Source organism: Euleptes europaea, chromosome 15 (genome assembly GCF_029931775.1).
Source record: "Euleptes europaea isolate rEulEur1 chromosome 15, rEulEur1.hap1, whole genome shotgun sequence".
Lineage (NCBI taxonomy): Eukaryota > Metazoa > Chordata > Lepidosauria > Squamata > Sphaerodactylidae > Euleptes > Euleptes europaea.
This window is the reverse complement of record NC_079326.1, coordinates 47,450,707-47,473,188: the sequence shown is the minus strand read 5'-3', so window position 1 is coordinate 47,473,188 and position 22,482 is coordinate 47,450,707. Positions and strand designations below refer to the sequence as shown.

The 22,482-nt window shown below is 45.6% G+C and overlaps 1 protein-coding gene across 1 annotated transcript in view; it reads left to right on the top strand.

Moving 5' to 3' along the window:
* The window catches only part of PIKFYVE (phosphoinositide kinase, FYVE-type zinc finger containing), a 73,804-nt gene that overhangs the window by 33,740 nt on the left and 17,582 nt on the right, over nucleotides 1–22,482 (top strand). The window contains exons 15-28 of the mRNA XM_056861126.1: nucleotides 947–1,054; nucleotides 3,166–3,306; nucleotides 4,699–4,825; nucleotides 5,479–6,593; nucleotides 8,161–8,261; nucleotides 10,605–10,676; nucleotides 13,184–13,355; nucleotides 14,440–14,618; nucleotides 16,261–16,374; nucleotides 18,000–18,108; nucleotides 18,387–18,541; nucleotides 20,472–20,562; nucleotides 21,440–21,500; nucleotides 21,692–21,847. Coding sequence (XP_056717104.1) covers nucleotides 947–1,054; nucleotides 3,166–3,306; nucleotides 4,699–4,825; nucleotides 5,479–6,593; nucleotides 8,161–8,261; nucleotides 10,605–10,676; nucleotides 13,184–13,355; nucleotides 14,440–14,618; nucleotides 16,261–16,374; nucleotides 18,000–18,108; nucleotides 18,387–18,541; nucleotides 20,472–20,562; nucleotides 21,440–21,500; nucleotides 21,692–21,847 — 2,701 coding nt within the window. The remainder of the gene's footprint in view (nucleotides 1–946; nucleotides 1,055–3,165; nucleotides 3,307–4,698; nucleotides 4,826–5,478; nucleotides 6,594–8,160; nucleotides 8,262–10,604; nucleotides 10,677–13,183; nucleotides 13,356–14,439; nucleotides 14,619–16,260; nucleotides 16,375–17,999; nucleotides 18,109–18,386; nucleotides 18,542–20,471; nucleotides 20,563–21,439; nucleotides 21,501–21,691; nucleotides 21,848–22,482) is intronic.

Here is a 22,482-nt window from a genome sequence, read left to right as displayed (position 1 = left end):
TTTTGCCCTGGTTCTACACACGCCTTGCCTACCTTCTGGAAGTGTTTGTTTGGCAAAATACTGGTGTTCGTGTGTGCGCAGGATCTGAACAAGGATCCCCACCACCACATCTTGGTGATGTGGTCCAGTGGATGCCTGAAATGTCAAAAACAACTGCACCGGATTCGTGTACTTAGCGAGTTTTATGCTTCACAGGAGCAGAATTGTGTTACATGTTTCATTTTATTAGAATGACATTTCACAGCAATATGAAATGAGTCAACAGCACATTCACACACTTGCGCACACAGGTAACCTGAAAAGTTTACTTCTTCCCCCATCTTTCTCCCCAGTGGGAGCCCGAGGGGGCTTACATGGTTCTCCTCTCCTCTATGTTATCCTCACAACCCCTTGAGGTAGGTGGGGCTGAGAGCGTTTGACTGGCCCAGAGTCTCCAAGCAAGCCTCCATGGCAGAGCGGAGGATTCGAACCTGGAATTCCCCAGTCTTAGTCTGACACTCTAACCATTAAAGGTGTGGGGGGGAAAGGCCTCACCATTGGGCAGGAGAAGACCAAGGAGGGCAAGGTGCAAAGTTGAGAGTTCATTTAGCTGTTCTAGATCCCTACGTGGTTCGTAATTTGCTTTGTCAGGGAATCTTCTATGGAAATTTCTCAGTTCCCACCTTGATCAACTAAATTCAATTGGATTCAGTTGTTCAAGGTGGGAATTGAGAAATTTCTATACAAGATCTCCTGATGAAACAAACTGCGAAACACGCAGGGATCTAAAAGAGCTAAATAAACTCTCAACTTTGCACCGTGCTCTTTTTTGTCTACTCTAACTATTAACACCACACTGACACTATTTTCAGGAGGGAGGTCAAAAATTTGCATAATGAACATTAGACACATATGTAATTTTTTTTTGCGTTTTAACAACTTTGTCTCGTTTTTTCTGTCCCCTCAGATGAACTTCTGTATTAAAACCCCCAAAATTCTTCTGCTGAAATGCTCCATTGAATACCTCTACCGAGAAGAAACGAAGTTTACGTGTATAGATCCCATAGTCCGTCAGGTGGTAGAATCTTTCTCTCGTCTGTGTTTTGTAGGGTCTCGTCCAGCCCTAATGACTTGACTAGCCAGTTCCATGGCTGTTGTGTTTCTAAGACGTTATCACAGGAGCATTGCCTTGTCCTGCTGTTCAGGATTGTGCACCCTGTTCCAAACAGCATGTTTCTTCAGAGCTGTTTTAACTAAAAAAAAAAAAAAAGTATCTGACTGTTTCTTAAAGCACCTTTGCAGAATATAGTATTCTGGGGTGGGGGTGGATCCTACCCCTAATCTTTCCACTCCATGCATAAAAGTATGTTTGGTTCTTTAAATATTTATACCTGCCTTTCCTCTTGGCTCAAGGTTGAAGTTGTCCTCCTAATTGAGTGGCTCTTCTGTTGGAGGAGCTGCTTTAGCTGGAGGGAATTTACTTGGAGGGTGGTTGGATCCCTTCCCGGTATTTATTTATTTAGATGTTTATACCCTACTTTTTTTCTCTGCAGTGGAGACCCAGAGCAGCTTATAATATCGTTCTCCATTTTATCTTCACAACAACAGCCCTGTGGGGGGTGGGTTAGGCTGACCATTCATCCAGCAAATTTCCATGGCACAAGTATCTCAGTTTTTATTGCCTTGTTGGTATGAAAATCCCGTTGCTCAGCTCTGTTAGTTATTGGTAGAAATATTAAGTTTCTGAAAGCTTTTGAAGCCAGGGGACTAATTCTTTTTCCATTTTGGGGATTATTATTATTATTTAAATATGCAATATTTCCCCTCAAATCTGGCCTTATTTTTTTGCTTTACCAAGCTCAAATGCATTTGTTTATAACTTAGTGCATATGAATTTGGCATATTTATGGAATTTAAAATTGTCAGTGTCTTCGTTCTCTTACAAGCAAAATTACAAATATTATGGGGAAGGGCCATGGCTCAGTGGTGGAGCATCTGCTTGGCATGCAGAAGGTCCCAGGTTCAATCCCCGGCTTCTCCAGTTAAAGGGACTAGGCAAGTAGGTGATGTGAAAGACCTCTGCCTGAGTCCCTGGAGAGCCGCTGCCGGTCTGAGTAGACAATACCAACTTTGATGGACCAATGGTCTGATTCAGTGTAAGGCAGCTTCATGTGTTCATGTGAAACATATCGTGTGTTCATGTGAAACATATTCAACCAGCACATGTAAGAGCTGCAGTATGGTGTACCTGATGCTGCCTTAGCACACGTGTCTTAATTTTTGCCATCTCAGAGGCAGGAAGAAATAATAGTTGAAATTAACCAAATTTTGTAGTAAAGAGAATAAGCTATATCTGGGCAGAACCAGTTTCATACAGTCATAATAGCAGGACTAACAGTAGATGTTAAACTTTTAGCACTGAAAAAACTAAATCCTTGAATAACTTACTAGACACACAGTAGCATATTAGTTGTTGCCAAACTTACATTTTAACAGAAGTTCCTCAAAAATGTCATACATGTCTACTGTGTACACAGAGATTAGTGTTACCTAATGCTGTAGGTTATCTTAAGAAAAATGTTTCATGCCATAGATTTTGAGTAAGAGTCCCTTATCTTAAAGCATTTCACGCATTCCAAAAGAAGAGAAAATATTCCATAGGGGAAAAAATTTAGTGCTCTGCAAAATTTCCTAATTTTCCTGTCAGAGACGTTGGGAGGGGGGTAAGGCTGCTACATCTCTAATTATTGATTTTAATAAGAATTGCTTCCAGTTAAACATTTTGTAGCCTTAAAGCAGGGGTCCCCAACGTCGTGTCTATGGGTGCCATGGTGCCCGCCAACACCTTTCCATGTGCCCGCCGAGTGTGTTTAGAAAGTGGGTGGAGCCAGATGGGGCTTTTCCCCAGCAAGGCTTCTGGCTATTCTGATTTTTAAAAATGTTGCTTTGGCAGCAGCTACTAGCACAAGGGCCTTCAATGTGTGACTGAAGGTAAGCTGCAGGAGTCATTTTGTGGCGGGCGGGCTGGCTCCGCCTCTTGCAGCAGCCATTTCTGACACCGTGTCAGTATTCTAAAGGTTCCCATAGGTTCAAAAAGCTTGGGGACCCCTGCCTTAAAGGCACTTAATCCTCCAAGTGCTGTCTGATCTCTCAACACTGACACCTGACCTCTTCTCGCTTTGTTAGGAGAGGGAGTTTTTGAAGAACTATGTTCAGCGGATAGTGGACGTCAGGCCTACTTTGGTCCTGGTCGAAAAAACGGTGGCCCACATCGCCCAGGAATTGCTGCTGGAACATGGTATTACTCTAGTCACAAATGTGAAGCCGGTAAGTGCTGGAATTCTCAGTGGAGCGTGGGGTGGGTTGAGCTTTAAATATGAACCAACACAAAGGAAAATGTTCTTGGAGGCATAAATAGTTTATAGGCTGTTCTCTGTCCAGTTACTGTTTAGTTTAAGAATCTTTGTGTTTGCGTATGGTGGGTATAGCACTGATGTGGGTGACTCACGCTAGCCCGATCTTGTCAAATCCCGGAAACCAAACAGGGTCAGTCCTGCCTGGTTAATACTTTGATGGGAGACCACCAAGGAAGTCCAAGGTTGCTGCTCAGAGGCAGGCAGTGGCAAACCACCTCTGAATGTCCCTTGCCTTGAAAACCCTACCGGATTGCCGTAAACGGGCTGTAACTCGATAGCGCTTTCCTCCTCTGCATAGCGCTATGAGGATTTTTAAAAATGCCGTTGCTTTTTCTTAAAGTGGCTGGTATCCTGATTGTCTTTGCAAAAGGTTCAAGAATGCTGCTGCCTGCAAGCATAGAGCTAGGACATAGAGTTGACTGCTCGCCTGTCTCTTTCCCACATGCCTTCTCCTCACTGCACCTGTAAACATGTTTTTTTTTACCCTGTTTCTATCTCTGCTTTTGCTGGGGAAATGTAGCTGTTTAAATTTAGGAAAGTTCACTAGTGGTATAATGTTGCAGGTTTGTATTTCCAAGTGCCAGATCTGTGTTTGGTAGAGCCTACGCCTACAGTTGGGAACTAGTCAATAGCTTTGTTTTAGTCTTGTGTCTTGATAATCCAGTGATTCTTAACAAGGGCTATACAGATCTTCAAGTATCAAGGGGCAATTTTTAGGGTTTTAGGTGATGCCTTCTCCCCATAGCTTGCAGAGGAGGCATTGGTTCATACTGCCTCACCCCTGAGCTGAGGTTAAACTGCTAGATTTCTCTCCATGGCCCTTGAAGCGGTGTGCAGCAAATGGGATTCAAACAGGAATGCCCCATCCATACCTGGGCAAACCAACCAACCAACCATCACCTGTTCTCCTCCATCCATGAGGCCGTGTGTTTTGAGCTTCCAGAAGAAAAATAAGAGGTGGCACTTCTCCAAAAAAAAGTGCTAGTTGGGCACAAAGAAAACATTGGCACTCCTTTTGAGAACCTATTTCTTCCTTCTATGCATATGTCATAATTATACCTTTACCTAAAGTTGTCTTGTCTAGAGTGGTCCTATTATTGTTGAAATATATTGTTGTTGTTGTTGTTGTTATGTTATTAATGATAATAATATTGTCATCTTGCGTTGGAGGACACTTGAACATCATGTTATCTAACTGGTAGGCTATAATAGACAAAAGTTTAACCTGTGATTCTTTCTCCCTGCATCACGCAACGTGAGATGTAGATTGAGACTCATTCTTGATCTTACCAATGTCTTACAGCAAGTCTTGGACAGAGTAAGTCGAATGACTCAGGGAGACTTAGTGATGTCGATGGATCAGTTGTTGACCAAGCCACACCTGGGAACCTGCCACAAATTTTACATCCAGATGTTCCAGTTACCTAATGGTGAGTAGAACTGAGATGTCCAGACCTGGTTTGCCCAGAAGTGTGCATTTATTTATTATGTATTTATTAGAGTAACAACATTAAAACGGTATAGATGAGTTAAAAAGAACATAAAAGCAGATAAGAAATATAAAATATTAACATTCAAATGTTAAACTCTTAAAATATGTGGCTAGTACCATACCACTAACAAAACAACCCAAGCATGTAGATTACAGGCATATGGTTGAGCACATGAAGCTGCCTTATACTGATTCAGACCCATGGCCCATAAAAGTCCGTCAGCGGCTCTTCAGGGTCTTAGGCAGGGGTCTTTCACATCGCCTACCTGCCTAGTCCCTTTAGCTGGAGATGCTGGGGACAACCTGGGACCTTCTGCATGCCAAGCAGATGCTCTACCACTGAGCCACGGTCCCACCCAAGCAAATGATATTAGCAGGCGTAATTGGATTAGGTGTGATATGCAGAGGGGTAGTAGGCGTGGAGAAATTAGCTGACAGACTAACATGGCTACCCATTGTGATCTAAATTAAAACAATTTGACTGTGTATTATGCAAGCTGCCTTAGGTCAGTATGTGTATTTGCCTCGTGCTAAAATTGCCCGTCTCCATCGTCTTTTCCTCTCTTCCTGTGTGCCCTCTTAATTTCCCAGAGCAAACGAAGACGCTGATGTTTTTTGACGGATGTCCGCAGCACCTGGGCTGCACTATCAAGCTGCGCGGCGCCGGCGAATACGAGCTGGCTCGGGTCAAGGAGATCCTCATCTTCATGATCTGCGTGGCTTACCATTCCCAGCTGGAGATCTCCTTCCTCATGGACGAGTTTGCCATGCCCCCGACGCTGGCCAAAAACGGCTCCCTTCGCTCTCCGCCCGAAAAGCAGGGCGGAGAAGAAAATGGGTATCAAAACCTGCTGAACCGAGAATCTGCCACGACGATAAAGGACGCAGACGTGTTTTCCGACAAGCTGCCCGTTATCTCGGAATTGGTGTCCTCCAATGACGTCAGTGTCTCGGAACAAAAAACTCTGATAGAAGATGACGTCGGTGACCCGCAAGGGCACCACCTCGTGGATTCTTCAACTGCAGTCCCCTTTATGTCAACACTGGTGCCAGAGCCGCTGTTGGCCCTCCACCTGGGGATTTTAGATGGCGACCAGTTGGATAGCCTGCAGGACTTGGACAGTCTCCCAGAGCCCAAGAGCCACACGAGAGTTTTTAGGGACCCCCTGCAAGATGACACCGGATTGTACATCATGGAAGAAGTTACCTCCTCAGAAGATCGCCTCAAATCCTTCTCTGTAGCCTTTAAGCCACCGTTGCAGGACGTCATTCTCTGCATTTCCCCCATAATCACCTTCCCAGAGCCCTTTCTGCTCACAGACAGGGGCATGAGGTGCCCCACCAGGGAGTATTTCCCGGAGCAGGTTTATTTGTCTCCTCTTCTCAATAAGGAGTGCAAAGAGCTGGAGAGCCGCAAGAAGAAACAGTTGCTCAGGGACATCTGTGGGCTGCAGGCCATGAACGGAAGCACCCAGGCCAAGCCCGTTCAGATCTTGCCTCCCCACGAGTTGGTTGTTAGCCGAATCGCTGAGCCTCTGAGCACGTGCAAAGTGCTGGCCACGATGCTGTCTGACTACCGGGCCAGGGGAGGGAGGATAGCCCAGAAGAGCTCAGACCCATTTGTTCAACAGAAAGAGACCCCTGGTACGAAAGTGGAAGACTGTGAGAAAGGGTTTGTTCAGAACGAATCTTTGTGGGCTCATAAAGTAAGTGGACGTGTTTGGGCTGTCTTTGTTTGCATATAGGGGGACTTGGAAAGAAAAGCATATACTTTTTATAAGGAAAATGGGATAGCACACTAAACTGCGGTGCTCGATCTACGGGCAGTGTTTTTTCTGTCAAACTAGACCTTCCTTCCTTCCTTATGCCATACACCCATTAAATTTCAGGCAGTCGTCTGCTTTTGAAAAAGGAAGATGTACAATTGTATTTTACTGTGTGGATAAGCATCAGAGAATTGGGGCATGTAGACCTTAGGGACAAAAATGACTTTATTCCAGCACAAGATTGTGTTTGTCAGCTCGCTTCATCAGGTGCATTGAAGTGTGCCTCCATTATGTTGATCCATATATTATGACAGAAAAGTGGGTGGGGGAGAGATATTACAAAGATTAAGCCAGTTTAAAACACGATCCAACTGTTTTGACAGGCTAGCTTAAAACAATATCCATTCTTTGTAACATCTTTCTGGTAGGTATATTGTCTCTGTTTCCATTGTGAAGGGAGCTCTGACTCACAAGGACTCGACGCTGGAATAAACTGTTTGTCTCTAAGGTGCCACCAAGCCCATTTTATTTTGCTGCTACAGACTAATGCAGCAACCCACCTTGAATATCAAGGCAGGTTATGTTCTTTCCTAAAACCCTCCAGCTAAGAAGTGGGGAGGTGGAACGGGAAGGAGCTGCGGTGATCGGGATCTGGCCTGAGTGTTACTCTGCTAGTGTGCGTTGTTAGCATGGTGTGCAGCAAAAACGTCTATGTTAAGTCTTTGCTGCTGGGAGGGAAGAGCTTCTAGCTTTGAGAAGCACTGACCTTAGGCATGGGTCCCCCAACGTGGTGCTTGTGGGCGCCATGGCTCCTGCCAAGTGTTTTTAGGAAGTGGGTGGGGCCAAGTAGAGCTTTTTGCCCAGCAAGGCTTTTGATTGGCTATTGGAAATTTGATTGGCTATGCAGATTTTTTTTAATGTTGCTTTGGCGGCAACTGCCTCCACAGCACACGGATCTGCACTGTGTTACTAAAGTTAAAATGTGGAAATCTTTTTCTGGCTGGCCCCGCCTCCTGCGGCAGCCATTTTGTGGCAGCCATTTTGTTGCTGCTCCCATCATGCTGTGTCAAAATTCCAAATGTGCCCGCAGGCTCAAAAAGTTTGGGGACCTCTGCCTTAAGGCAAATGCTCCAGAATCGGACAGCTTTAAAGAGAGGGGGGAACTGTCTCTGTATTTCCAAGTTGGGGGTATTACACATGGCCTTGCAGTGTCTGCTAAGGGGATGAACAAAGTAGAGGGGGATGATTTGGGCATGCATTGCACATGTATCTTGTACTTCATGTACCAAAGAACTGTGCGCCTGGTCTGTTGTAACATTATCCATGCCTTTTCCTAGACCAGAGAGCTGAAATTGTTTGGCTTGAACAGCCAGGCAAGATAATTTAAAAACGTATCAGGGGCCCAAAGTCTCCTTTTTCACGGAAAGGGTTTTCCTCCTCTGCATTTCAGCAGTAGGTGTGCAGTTTTGAATGGTTTATTAATTCCCTGTTGGGTGTTCCTTGCCAGGTGGACTGCCTCAGCCCTCTGAATCATCAGAGGCTCTGTGTGCTGTTCAGCAGCTCTTCGACCCAGTCCAGCAATGCTCCAAGTGCCTGCGTTAGCCCGTGGTATGAAACTCCTTTCTGTCTGTCTTTCTTCCCTGGTTAACTTAAATATGCATCCTGGTTAACTTAAATATGCATTGTAATCCCCAAGGAGATTTTTCCTTCCTACATAAAGACTAGATGGGAGTGCATGTGTATGACCCTGGGCATTGGAGGAGGACACAAGGGGGGTGCAGACTCTGCAGTTCTTCCTTTGACTTCAGATCAGAACACTTTCAAGGATTGGGTGGTGGAAAGTGCTGTCAAGTTGCAGCCAACTTTATGGCAACCCCTCATGGGCTTTTCAAGACAAGGGTGGTTTGCCATTGCCTGTGTCTGTGTAGCAGCCCTGAACTTCTTTGGTGGTCTGCCAACCAAGTACTAACCATGGTGGACCCTGATTAGCTTCCAAGATCTGATGAGAGCAGGCTTGCCTGGGTCATCCCGGTCAGGGCTTTTGAGGAGAGTTGGGGTGGGGGGGGAGGGAACGCCGAAACTCCTTTGCACCTTCTTTAGGGTCCTCTCACTGAAGGAGAATGCTCGAGGAGTTAGACAGATCTCCTCAAGCTCTCTAATTTTCTTGTCTTGAACCCAAGGGTTGTGACCCTTGCATGTGTTGTGGAGCTTCTTCCTATTGGGTCAAGATCCCCAATAGAGCCTCGACGTTTTGCTTGTTTTTTTTTGGAAGAAGCTACTGCGTAGAGAGCAAAGATGACAGGGATGTTATGATCAGAACGACAGTGAAGTGCTCTATGGTGGAGAGGATTCCGTCATGACCCTGTTTGATGCTGTGGGAGCTGCCCTGGGGCACAGTTTGTTTCTCCGACTCTCAGTTCTCTTGGTCCACTGTTCACAGTTCTGGTGTTGATTCCAGTGAGGTTGCCCCCACTTCCTCTTGCATGACAGTAATTTCACATGACTTCCAGTCACTTTCTTGTGACTCCGTGGGCCCTGGGTCTGGAAAGGTGGAAGACCACTGCCCTCTAATTGGTTCAGTACCTCTCTCACCCCTCCAGTATCTGAAGGAGGGCTGAACTCCAGGTTTAGAAGAAAAATCTGCCTGCCTTCCAGTATCCCCAGCCTAAGTTTAAGGAGGGGAAGGGGCCATCTTTGTGGCACGACTCCTCTTCCCCCAGCAGGGTGTCAAAAGACCCGGAAATCCTCAGTGTCACATGCAGAGAGCCTGCAGCTCTCTCAGCCCCACCCACCTCACAGGGTGTCTGTTGTGGGGAGGGGAAGGGAAGGTGATTGTAAGCCGGTTTGAGTGTCCCTTAAGTGGTAGAGAAAGTTGGCATATAAAAACCAACTCTTATTGTTGTTATTATTTATAGTCCACCTTTCTCACCGGGACTCAAGGGAGATTATACAGAGTTAAGTCAGAGCGTGGGACATCCAATAAAATAAAGTTTGAGGAACTTCTGGAGATGCCCTTCCGTGGCAGGGTTTGCCCTGGCCCCAGTGATAGTGGAATTACTGCATCTGATGTAGCTATAGCCGTAAGGGTTTGCTATATATGCGCTCACGTCTGCAAGAGAAAATGAAGAAGCCACACTCTTTCCTTACCACCTTGGAGGCAAACGAGGTCGAGCAGGAGCAACTCTTGACCTCGGTCCAACTTTTGCCAGTGGCTACACCAGTGAAAATAGCTCATACTTGATGATTCGTGGGGAAGTTATTCTAGGAATGTGCCATTTCCAGCGTAAGGCTCTGTAAAAACCTTGACAGGACTTTGGACCTACTTGCTTAAAAAGGAATGTCTCTCCCTGTATAAACCGGCTTGACAGCTGCATTCCTCTCAACACTTCTTACTGGCCAGTACCGTATCTTAGCACCGTGATAGGTACCACGGCTTTTTCTGTGGCCCGGTGCTCTGAAACAGCCTCCCCAAAGAGGGCTGGGTCCTGCATCTCCCTTCCACCAGCTGAGTTGATTGCTTCCACAAGAAAGCCCCTTTTCCTGGTGAAATATGGTTGTGGTGGGAAGGCCCCTTACATCAGTGGAAGGCTCCTTCTGCTGGATCTAACCCAAGGCCAAGAAATTATCTTTCCTGAGGTATTTCTGTCTTGCAACTTTCTGTCTTGTGAGCTTTTTGGCTGAATGTTATCATGGTATCAGGTGTACCTGCAAGTGTGGTGGTCTTTTATGTACTGATTTTGTTTCCATGTGTAGCTGCAGGATTTTATTGGTGATTCAGACCACTCCTGAGGGGCAAAAGGGTTGGATATAAATGTTTCAATAAAGGATATTCAATAAAGAACATCTGCTTTTGGCAAAGTGGAAGCCCCCATGAACATTCTAGGGAGGCGTATTACAGGACTTTTCAAACCATTAAAAAGAAGGGTATTAACTTGTTCTCAATCATTTTAGGATTGTGACGATGGAATTCTATGGAAAGAATGATCTCACTTTGGGTGTGTTTCTCGAACGGTATTGCTTCAGGTGAGATTCTTTTTTAATAGCTCTCTTGACAGTGGGGGACGGGGTGGATCCTGACCAATCTTACTACTCTGCTGAGCAAAGTTGGAAGCCTTACTCCAGCCTGAGGAGTAGGGTTGCCAACTCTGGGTCGGGAAATTCCTGGTGGAACCTGGGGAGAGTGGGGTTTGGAGATCGGAGGGACGTTGATGGGATATAATGCCACCCTCCGCAGCAGCTGTTTTCTCCAGACGAACTGATCTCTGTCATTTGGAGACCAGTCATAATTCTGGGAGATCTCCAGACCCCACCTGGAGGTTGGCAGCCATGCTGAGAAGCTGCCTTCCAACTTCAGCGGCTCTGAAAGCTCATACCCTGCCAGGAATTTTGATAGTCTTTAAGGTCCTACTGGATTTTTGCTCTTTTCTTCTGCCGTTGGAGGAAGTTTCCTTAAGCTGAAGGAAAGGTCTGTGGAGAATGGTTGCATCCACCCCAGCACATTCTTATTTCAGCATGGAGTTCTGGCTAAGGGGTGTGTCTGGTCTGGTACCAAAGTTAACTTTATCCTCATATTGGTCTGCCTATATAGGAATGATTCATTTTATTACAACCCCCCTTCTTTTAAAACGTCAGGAGAAAAAAATGTGTGACGCTCCCACTAGCCTCTCATCTAGGCCCTGGTATGGCCCAGAGCTCTATGGTGGAGTGTTAGCTTGGTGGGCCGCAAGATAGAACATTTATTTCCTGGCCTCTCCAGTTAAAAGGATCTTGGGCAATGGGAAAGAGAGAGAAGTGCTGCTTATTTATTTATTTGCTTAGATTTTTACCCGGCCCTCAATCCCTGGCCGGAGCCAGGTGCAGGGCAGCTAACAACGGATCAAATACAATGAAGAAACAGTGTTAGGCAGAACAGTTTGGCCCTCACAAGTTAGCTTCCCATGGCGTTGGAAGCTAGGGGCTTCCTCGGCTTCTCCACTGAGGTGCTTCCAGGTCAATCGCAGGCAGATCATTCTAGCAAAATGAGAAGTTAACTTGGAAAACCATACTTAAATCAGTTCAACGTTGCCTTCCTCTGCATAGCGACTCTGGCATTCCATGCTGGTCTCCCATCCATGTACTGACCCCGCTTAGATATTACAACTGCTGGCCTCCCTCATCCCCCCTCCTCCTATGTGTATATCAGATCGACTTGAGGGGATGCCAGCCTATTTGCTTGGCCAATATGTCTGGATTGTCGCACCATCTTTGGATTTTGTGTGTTTTAATTGGGTTTTGTTGTTATAAGTTTTAATATCGCTGGTATAATTTTAGATGGTGTAACCCGCCCTGAGCCGGCTTTGGCTGGGGAGGGCGGGCTAGAAATCACAGAATAAATAAATAAAATAATTAAATCAGCTTCCAAGATCTGATAAGATCAGGATAAACTGGGCCATCCAGGTCAGGGTTCCAATTTATCTCCCTCTTTATTTTAGTCATTCATTTAGAAGGTTTATCCGCCACCTCCTCAGGGTCCTGCTTAGGTCAGCTAATGGCAAAGTAAAAACAAACTCAAAATGTTCAGTGAAAATCAATACTAAACTCTCAATATTAATACAAACCATAACAGGAAGCATTGTATAACTAAAACAGTCACAAGTCAGGGAGAAAGCCAGCAAAGAGAAGGCTATCAGTAGTTTGGGTGACAGATGTTGTGGAGATGCAACATCTGCCATTGTAATAGAGGGTTTCTTTGTTACCTGAGGTATGGAAGGCAATGGCAAACCGCCTATGTAAGTCTCATAAGAACATAATAAAAGCCCTGCTGGATCAGACCAAGGCCCATCAAGTCCAGCAGTCTGCTTACCCAGTGGCCAACCAGGTGCCTCTAGGAAGCCCCCAAACAAGATGACTGCAGCAGCAGCATCCTGCCTGTGTTTCACAGCACCTCATATAATAGGCATGCTCCTCTGATACTGGACATAATATGCATCATGATTGGTATCCATTTTGACTAGTAGCCATTGATAGCCCTGTCCTCCATAAGAACATAAGGAAGGCCATGCTGGATCAGACCAAGGACCATCAAGTCCAGCAGTCTGCTCATACAGCACCCAGCCTCTAGGAAGCCCACAAACAAGACGACTGCAGCAGCAGCATCCTGCCTGTGTTCCATAGCACCCAATATAATAGGCATGCTCCTCTGATCCTGGAGAGAATAGGTATGCATCCATTTTGACTAGGAGCCATAAATAGCCCTCTCCTCCATGAACATGTCCACTCCCCTCTTAAAGCCTTCCAAGTTGGCAGCCATCACCTCATCCTGAGGCAGGGAATTCCACAATTTAACTATGCATTAAACTATGCGTCTCATGCCTTGAAAACCCTGTGGGCTGCCAGAAGTCATGTGTGACTGGACAGCACTTTTTGCACACACAGAGGTACAATATGAGGTGAAACAGGAGAGGTGGGTTGTTGTATCAAGAATGAACAAACTGAAGCGGCTGCCCAGGATGGAACCCGCTTCCCTCACAATGCTCTTTCTTTGTGTCAAGGCCCTCTTACCAGTGCCCCAGCATGTTCTGTGAAACCCCCATGGTGCACCACATCCGTCGCTTCGTCCATGGGCAAGGCTGCGTACAGATCATCCTGAAGGAGCTGGACTCCCCGGTGCCCGGCTACCAGCACACGATCTTGACCTACTCCTGGTGTAGAATATGCAAGCAGGTAACGATCGTCTCTTATCTGGGGGGACCAGTTCTCCAAGCTTAATTAGATCACGAGATGGACATGGAGCATGGCTAGAGCTTTCCATCTAAGCTCTAAGGCAGGGATTCTCAACAAGGGGGAATTCCCCCCCGGGGGGGGATTTTAGGGTTGCAGGGGGGAATTGGGACCACTGTTCAGCAAAGGGCATATTATTTGGAATGCACCTTTTGAGATAGACTATTTGGGGAAGGGAGGAATTATATCCTGAACAATGGTGGAAGGAGGGAATGGAGCAAAAAAGGTTGAGAACGAATTTCACTCAGACCCCTGTAGGTAGCCCTGCCGGATAAACATACCTTTGCGAAGGATGCCCGTTTAGGTAGAGATCAGTTCTGCAAGAGCTGTTGTAATGTAGTGGCTTAGACTGCGGATTGGAAAGTTCCTGATTTGAGTGTGTCCTCTGCCCATGAAACAACGATTTCTTAGCCCCACATCAGCAACAGGGAGGTGGTAATATTCTTGTCTTACAAGGTTGTTGTCAATTATAGCAAGATAATGTATATGAAGGAGCCCCGTGGTGCAGAGTGGTAAGCTGCAGTACTGCAGTCCAAGCTCTGCTCATGACCTGAATTCGATCAGGTAGCCGGGTCAACGTTGACTCAGCCTTCCATCCTTCTGAGGTTGGTAAAAGGAGTACCCAGCTTGCTGGGGTAAAGGGAAGATGACTGGGGAAGGTAGTGGAGAACCACCCTGTAAACACAGCCTGCCTAGTAAACTTTGTGATGTGCCGACACCCTGTGGGTCAGTAATGACCCAGTGCTTGCTCATTTTACTGACCTTTTAATGTATGTGAAATATTTTGAACACATACCCAAGCGCTGCACCCGTGCCAAGATACTATTAATATTCCCAATGCACTATTAATATTCCCACTTAACACTGTTGTCTGGAGACAGGCTTAGCTTCACCTTCTACTAGAAATAAAGCCAAGCGGGTGCATACTTGAGATTCCTGGCTATGCCAAATAATTTCTGAGGCACTGGGTGTGGTTAGGGACTTCAGTGGATTTTGTGTGCGATTCATTCAGTTTTGACCTCTCCAGGTGACACCAGTCGTCCCGCTTTCCAACGACTCGTGGTCAATGTCATTTGCCAAATACCTCGAGCTGCGTTTTTACGGGCACCAGTACACCCGCAGAGCCAACGCCGAGCCCTGTGGCCACTCCATACACCACGACTATCACCAGTATTTTTCGTACAATCAGATGGTGGCCTCTTTCAGGTAAGGCTGGCTTTTGTTTGGTAGAGGTCTCTAGCCTCTCAGGAGGGAGGGAATGGCATCCTCTGGGATGTATCTCAGTTACCTAAATAACAGGGTAGGAATCGTTGACTGGGTTGGTGGTGTAGTTCAGTGGTCCCCAACGTGGTGTCCCCCAAATGTTTTTTGAAAGTGGGCAGGGGCCAGGTGGGGCTTTTGCCCAGTCGGTCTTCTGATTGGCCATTGGGGGTTTGATCAGCTATGCAGATTTTTTTAAGTTGCCTTGGCTGCAGCTGCCATCACAGCACAAGGATCTTCACTTGTGATGGAAACGGCAGCCATTTTGTTGCTGCGTCCATGGTGTTGCCAACTGCCAGGTAGTAGAATTAAACCAGCAGTATGGAGCCTTATAGAGAAAATATGCATCAATAGCGCATGTAAGATAGGAGAATGATATTATATTCATATCATATACTTGGGAGCATACATTGTTGCCCCAAAATGAATCACAAAGTTACAGATATGATAAGCCGTTAACATTGACGGTAAACTAAATACTAGAGCACAACATGAAATGAAGCGCGTTGAATTCCCACGTATTGAAGTGGCTCTTAATGTCCATAACTTCGAGGTTCCGATCTTCCCCTGTGTGTTAGGGTGCGGTTCTTGCTTTACAGGGGTCCAGTTGACACCCTGTTTCGGCCTTTGTTTGGCCTTCTTCAGGAACCAACGCTAGCTGTTAAGTAACCTTACAAAGAGGGACCTGGGAACCCTATGCGTCCAGCACCCTATGTCTGAGTTCCAAAGATGCCCACAGGCTCAAAAAGGTTGGGGATCCATGGTCTAGTGGTTAATGTAATGCTCAGTAGCAGGATTTTCCATGTTCTACAGGCCTCATGCTGGAACCAAAGCTTTTGAGTAAGATGAAGAAACTATGAAGAGGCCTACTCTATTGACAGCAGGGTTGCCAACTCCGGGTTGGGAAATACCTGAAGATTTTGAGGGTGGAGTCTGAGGAGGGCGGGGTATGGAGAGGGGAGGGACTTCAATGCCATGGTCCAATTGGCAAAGTGGCCATTTTCTCCTGGGGAACTGATCTCTGTCACCTGAAGATCAGTTGTAATAGCAGGAGATCTCCAGCCACCACCTGGAGGTTACTCAAAAGGGACACCACTGTGTAAGTACAGAATGTAAGGAAGCAAACCACAGGAGCGAAAGTGTATCACAAAGTGCAAAATATAATACGATACAAGCTACATAACATGAAAAACAGGACCAATGACAGTGCAACTATATATCTGTCCTAATAGCTATAAATAGCTAAGTAAATAACACAGGATTACTATCCCCAAATGGGCTGTGTTTACCACCTGGAGGCTGGCAACCCTACTTGACATCCTCCTGTACTGATTTTTTTTTAATATCCTGGCTTGTCTTTAACGGTTTTGTTTTATTGTTCTAGTTGTAAGCCTCCTCGAGCAGGTCTTTTTTCCCTAAACAAATAATTAGAGCAGAGGAAAACTTTAGCACGCAAGCTCCGTTAGTGTATTGTGCCTAACCTTGGTTTAACCGGAGTAGTGGCTCGGAACAGTGTCTGAATTGTGAGCCATAACGTGGGATCCGACGGCTTTCAGTTCTGAAGATGGTTGTTCTCGTCTTTTTGTAGTTATTCTCCTATTCGGTTGCTTGAGGTTTGCGTACCACATCCCAAGATCTACATCAAACGCCAGGTTCCGCTAAAAGTTACCATCCTTCAAGACCTGAAAGATTTTGCTCAAAAGTAAGTGTCTTTCCCCCCCCACCCCCAATCTTCCCAGCCCAACACTTCTAACTTGAAGCTGCAATGTGGTTTCTTCGGAATTACCTTATCAAAACACTTTAATCCATTGTACTCTGCACTTTAAAAACTGTAAAACAAGGCCCAACAAGAGATGGACTGACTCAGTAAAGGAAGCCACAGCCTTCAATTTGCAAGATCTGAGCAAGGCTGTCAAAGATAGGACATTTTGGAGGACTTTCATTCATAGGGTTGCCTGAGTCCGAAGCGACTTGACGGCACTTAACACACACACAGTACAAGGCAAGAGTTCTCTGCCCAACCCATGGACTAAATGCCACGACAGTCATTTGCATTTCTTTCCCAAGGTCCCTCTCTCTTTTCCCCTTATTTCTTCAGGGTTTTTCTGTATAGTTCTGCCCAATTTTCTAATGGCAAAATCAGTAGTGGTGGAGCCAGAAGAGGGGAATGTGTAGTGGTGGAGCCAGAAGGGGAATGGCATGGGTTTGCTCTCTCCCACAACGGTAGAATTTGGAACATTCTGATTGTTGCTGGGCTGCTGAGAGCAGCTGAGTCAAAGAAGGGAGCTGAAATTGGCTGGCTGAAAACCTTCCGAGTGTATGGTATCCCCCCCAGTTAAAAGCACCAGCCATTTGTTTGGCTTTCAAATTCGCACTATTTGTTTATTTAAAACACTTATTAGCTGCCTTTCTCCCTTGTGGAGCTCAAGGCGGCTTACGATACAAACAAAATATTATTTTAAAAAACACCACAATAATAACAATAATTATCAAAACCCATAAAAGTCAACCATTTAAAAACTCCGATTGGGACCGCCAGTAAATAAAAACGAAATAGTCCAGTGCGATCCTAAACAAAACAGACTTTGACTGCCTCCTGAAGATTGACGATAAAGGGGGGGGGGCAGGCGCACCATCCTGGGGAGGTTGTTCTATAATTGTGAGGCTGCCACAATTTCCAAGACATGTAGCATGCAGCAGCCAGCCAAGGCAAACTCTCCCTTTCTGGCATATGCTCCATGATGCGCAGGTTTGCTATGACATATTACAGTGGTCTGTGTGTGTATATTGTGTACAGACAAAAATGTATTGTATACCTCAAAGTGTGAGATGGGTTGTGTGTGTGAAGCTGCCTTGCATAGCTTGTTTACAGAAGGAGTCTTTCAGCAGATGAATAATTTTATTCTTACATTTTGGGATTAAGTTGCTGTCTTCAAGCCCCGTGGCGCAGAGTGGTAAACTGCGATACTGCAGTCAAAAGCTCAGCTCACAACCTGAGTTCGATCCCGACAGAAGTCGGTTTCAGGTAGCCGGCTCAAGGTTGACTCAGCCCTCCATCCTTCGGTAAAATGAGTACCCACCTTGCTGGGGGTAAAGTGTAGATGACTGGGGAAGGCACTGGCAAACCACCCCGTAAACAAAGTCTGCCTAGTAAACTTTGTGATGTGACATAACCCCATGGGTCAGGAATGATCTGGTGCTTTGGCAGGGGACTGCCTTTACCTTTTACTTCAAGGGAACAGGAGGTATGGCAAAATATGATTGGTGTCTGGTTCCATTCAGAATATTTTGGACTGCGGTTTAACTTCTGAAAAACTCCTGTTGCAGGGTGTCTCTTGTGTATGCAGCTGTTGACGAACGCCTCACCTCTCTGAAAACAGATACCTTTAGCAAAACAAGGGAGGAGAAGATGGAGGATCTCTTTGCACAAAAGGAGGTAACATACCGAATGAAATGCTGGAGGCATCTAGCACCTGTAGTAATGCAGTTTGAAGGGGTTTTGCTCAGCGGGACAGGTGTCCATTTTGCACAACACAGTGCTGCACCTTTTATAAGGGTTAGGGAAAACAAGACTCAACGGCATTTAATCTGGGCTTGGTAGCCACCTAGGAAGATGGCCCAAGAGGAGCATTCTGGGTAGGGGGGAGGAGCAGGTCCTTTTGCCTGAGAAGGAGTCGGACTTTTTCCAAAACATCCTTCTGTCTCCTCTGCTAGATGGAGGAAGTCGAGTTCCGGAACTGGATCGAGAAGATTCAAGCGAGGATGCTGTCTGCATCGCTGGACACTCCTCAGCAGCTGCAGTCGGTCTTTGAATCTCTGATCACAAAAAAGCAGAACCTCTGTGAGATGCTGCAAGCGTGGAATAACAGGTGACGGTTCTCACTTTCTTGGGGGTGCTTGAGTCTGTGAGCATTTGTGATATGCATCTGTGGCAGTTTTCCTCCCGTTCCCTTTGAATAGTTCTGGATGGATGGAGACTTCAGCGTTTGCCCTGAATTTGTTTTTCTGTCATTGAGTTATTTCCCTGCAGTTGGTCCATCATGGGCAATTATGATGCCCCAGATTTCTTTGTAAACACTGGGCTTTTCTGCATGGCTGACTTGCTCCTTCTTTTCTTGACTGATCCAGAAGGATTGGAATTGGTTTGGGCATGGTTATTCCTCATGTCTGTCCTCCCCACCCCTGCATTTTCACATTTGTGAAGTAAGTTTATTTTCCTCTGCTGGTGCCTTGAATAATCAGGATTTTTGCACATGCTTTATATCGATATCATGGCTACATTTTTTAGAACAACACTGAAGTATCAATATACCATTGTAATGATAGGTCAAGCAGGTTCTCTGAATTCCCAGCTTTCATTTTAAAAAAAGGCTCTATCCTCTTCCTTTGCAGTGATGTGCCTTTCCCCTTATATTTCTGCAAGGGAAAGGGCAGGAGACTTTTTCTTTTTTTTAAATGAAATCAGAGAACCTCCTTCAGGGAGCCAGCATGATGTAGCCGTTAAGAGCGGTGGACTCTAATCTGGTGAACCGGGTTGGTTTCCCCACTCCTACACATGAAGCCTGCTGGATGACCTTGGGCTAGTCACAGTTCTCTCCGAACTCTCTCAGACCCACCTACTTTACAAGGTGTCTGTTGTGGGGAAGGGTAGGCGATTGTGAGCTGCTTTGAGACTTCTTAAAGGTGGAGAAAAACAGGGCATAAAAACCAACTCCTCCTCATTTATTATTATTATTATTAATATTAATTATTAATGTTAGTGCCATTAAAAAACAACACTCATTTTTAGGGAGAGTGAGTGGTTTGATGGCAGCCCAGCAATCAAAAAGTGGGCTGGAGACAAGTGGGAGCGGGTGGGACAAAGAAAACCACCAGAAATGTCACACTCGAGGAAAAAGGCCACTAAAAAGCAGCTTCCAGAAACAGGTCAGGGTAAAAGTGGTCTCAGAAGAACCAAAAAAATACTGGAGGTGGGGGGACAAAAAACCTGAAGTGGAAACTAAAAACACAAAAATGCATGTAGAAATCAGGGGATAAACCAAAGCAGTACGGGGCCAGAACCAATTGAGGGAACCCATGCAGAAAAAGCCCATTGCCTAACCAAATAGCCAGTGTACAGAGAATGAATTCATGAGAGATTGGGCTGCAAGCCAGCAGGAGAACATAAGCACAGAAAGGCACTCAGCTCTTTGAATCACTTCTGGAGGTCCTGAAGTACACATTTTAATTAAAACATTGTAAATGTCATTTCAGTCTGGGATAAATGAACACATGAATCTGCCTTCTACTGAATCAGACCCTTGGTCCATCAAAGTCAGGATTGTCTACTCAGACCGGCAGTGGCTCTCTAGGGTCTCAGCCAGGGGTCTTTCATGTCTCCTACTTGCCTAGTCCCTTTAACTGGAAGTGCCGGGGATTGAACTTGGGACCTTCTGCATGCCAAGCAGATGCTCTACCACTGAGCTATGGCCCTTCCGCAGTGTCTATGGTTATTGCCAGTGACGTGGAGCGATAGTGTTAATAAGGGTCTCTTCCAGACTGAACAGTGAGCTTTCTTGTATAGAGCCCAAGAGGTGGAGGGTGGAGTAAAGGAAGATTGTAGTCAGACCACTTGATAGAAACACGTCTATAACAATTTACGTGTCTAAATGAGTTCTGGGGGAGGGGGGAATCGATTTGATCCGCTAGATTTGCTTCCTCCCCCACAGTTCATACCCCGAAAACAAAAGCATCTTCCGATCTTGTTATGATTCGTGGTCGTGAGATATATGGGAGCAATAACTTGAATCCTATTTGCAGGCTACAGGATCTCTTCCAACAAGAGAAGGGCAGGAAGCGCCCCTCGGTACCCCCTAGTCCCGGAAGACTGAGGCAAGGTGAAGAGAGCAAGGTAGGGAATGCAGAATGTTCCTTTTCATCACTAATATTCTTAAGCGTCAGGCAGTCTCATGATGCCAGCATGGCTGTTTTTAGAGTTTGCTGTTATCTCCACAACGTTGGTACCTGTTGCTGAGCATGAGCTTGTAAGCCCTAGGTCAGTGGTTCCCACACTTTTTGAGTCACAGAGCACTTTTCAGGAGAATAATTTGTCACAGAGCACCAATTTTCACCTAGCACCTATGTACTAAACCAAACGACAGTAGTATTGATGATGGAAGGTAGTTTAAGCATCTGGGTATGTTAAGCATCAAGTTTTATCTCATTCAAAATTTTTGCTTTCTCCATTAATGTCACTACATACACAAAAAACATAAATAGGGCCGATGTGATGGGCGACAGATGGGAAACTTTGAGTTTGGCACAATGAACGCTGACTAGCCCTTTATAGTTACTTCTTCACACTGCAGGAGCTAAATAATTTCTACTCGATATTTACTTACACACCGTTCATGGCCACAAAAATTCACAGTACAAACAAATATCTTCAAGTGGGTAGTTCACTGGAATTAAGCAGCATATTATGGTAGAAGGAAAACCAAACTTTGAGTAGTCAAAGCAACTTCTTGGTACCGATCCTGGCTACAGAGGGTTAATAGTCATCGAGGTGAAAGGGCAGAAAAGCCAGTCTGATGCAGCAGCAAGAACCTAGGGCACTTTCACACCTGCTGAATACTGCGCTTCCAATCCACTTTCAACGCACTTTAACAATCATTTGCAAGTGGACTTTTGCTGTTTCATGCAGTAAAATCCAGCACTGAAAGTGGATTGAAAGTGTATTATTCGGCATGTGTGAAAATACTACAAGTGTCTTCCCTTTTTATTCACAGATCAGTTCAATGGATGCCTCACCCCGTAACGTTTCTCCAGCGCTACAGAATGGCGACAAAGGTACCTTCTGCGTTTTGTTAACAAGCCCTGCCAAAAAGCGAAACAGTCTAACCCGTTTCTCCATATAACGGCAATAAGTTAAAGAATTCTTCCAGCTGAGGAGAGGTGGGGGTGGGGGTTCGCGTAGATGTTCTGACTGTATGGCGCAAGTTGGAGTGTAAATCTCTTGTGTGCTTGTGTTCGCTTAACAGAGGACCGTTTCCTGACAACCTTGTCCAGCCAGAGCTCCACAAGTTCCTCCCTCCTCCAGCTTCCCACCCCTCCTGAAGTTGTATCGGACCAGCTGACCGGGGGGACCTCCTTTGCCAACGCGCTGGCTGATCCCGAGGCCACAAGCAACTCTGAAGGTATATCCCGGTGGCAGCTTCCTTTTTTTGTTCCTTTTTTTGTTCTTCGAGATCTTTGCTAAAACGCTTCCTGAAACGTGCCTGTTAAACGAATTATCTTGACAATTGCCGGGGTTTCTGCCTCTCTTAATAATGACTGACTTTAGAGTGCCACGGACTATATGAATATGCGACAAAAAATAGACGTGTTTGCTGGAGGACTAACAAAAAGAACCGAGAAATGAGCTGTGGCTCACAAAAGCTCGATACCCTGACAGAAATTTTGTTAGTCTTTAAGGTGCTACTGGACTCTTGCTCTTTTCTACTGCTGGTGACATTCTTACACGGCTACCCATAAAGAAAGAACCAAGCAATACATGTTTTCATATTTTAAAGCAGTATTAGAAATGACTTTAGCAAGCATTCAAAATCCAAAATAACTCACAATGACCCTAAGCATGTGGCATTTAAAAAGATTTCTCCCTGTAGTTTCATAAAATTATCTGGCTCTTTAGATGTCTTTATAATTTAAGCATGACCTGAAATAACACCAGCACTGATTCCAGTTGAGGGGAGGGGCCATGGCTCAGTGGTAGAGCATCTGCTTGGCATGCAGAAGGTCCCAGTTTCAATCCCCGGCATCTCCAGTTAAAGGG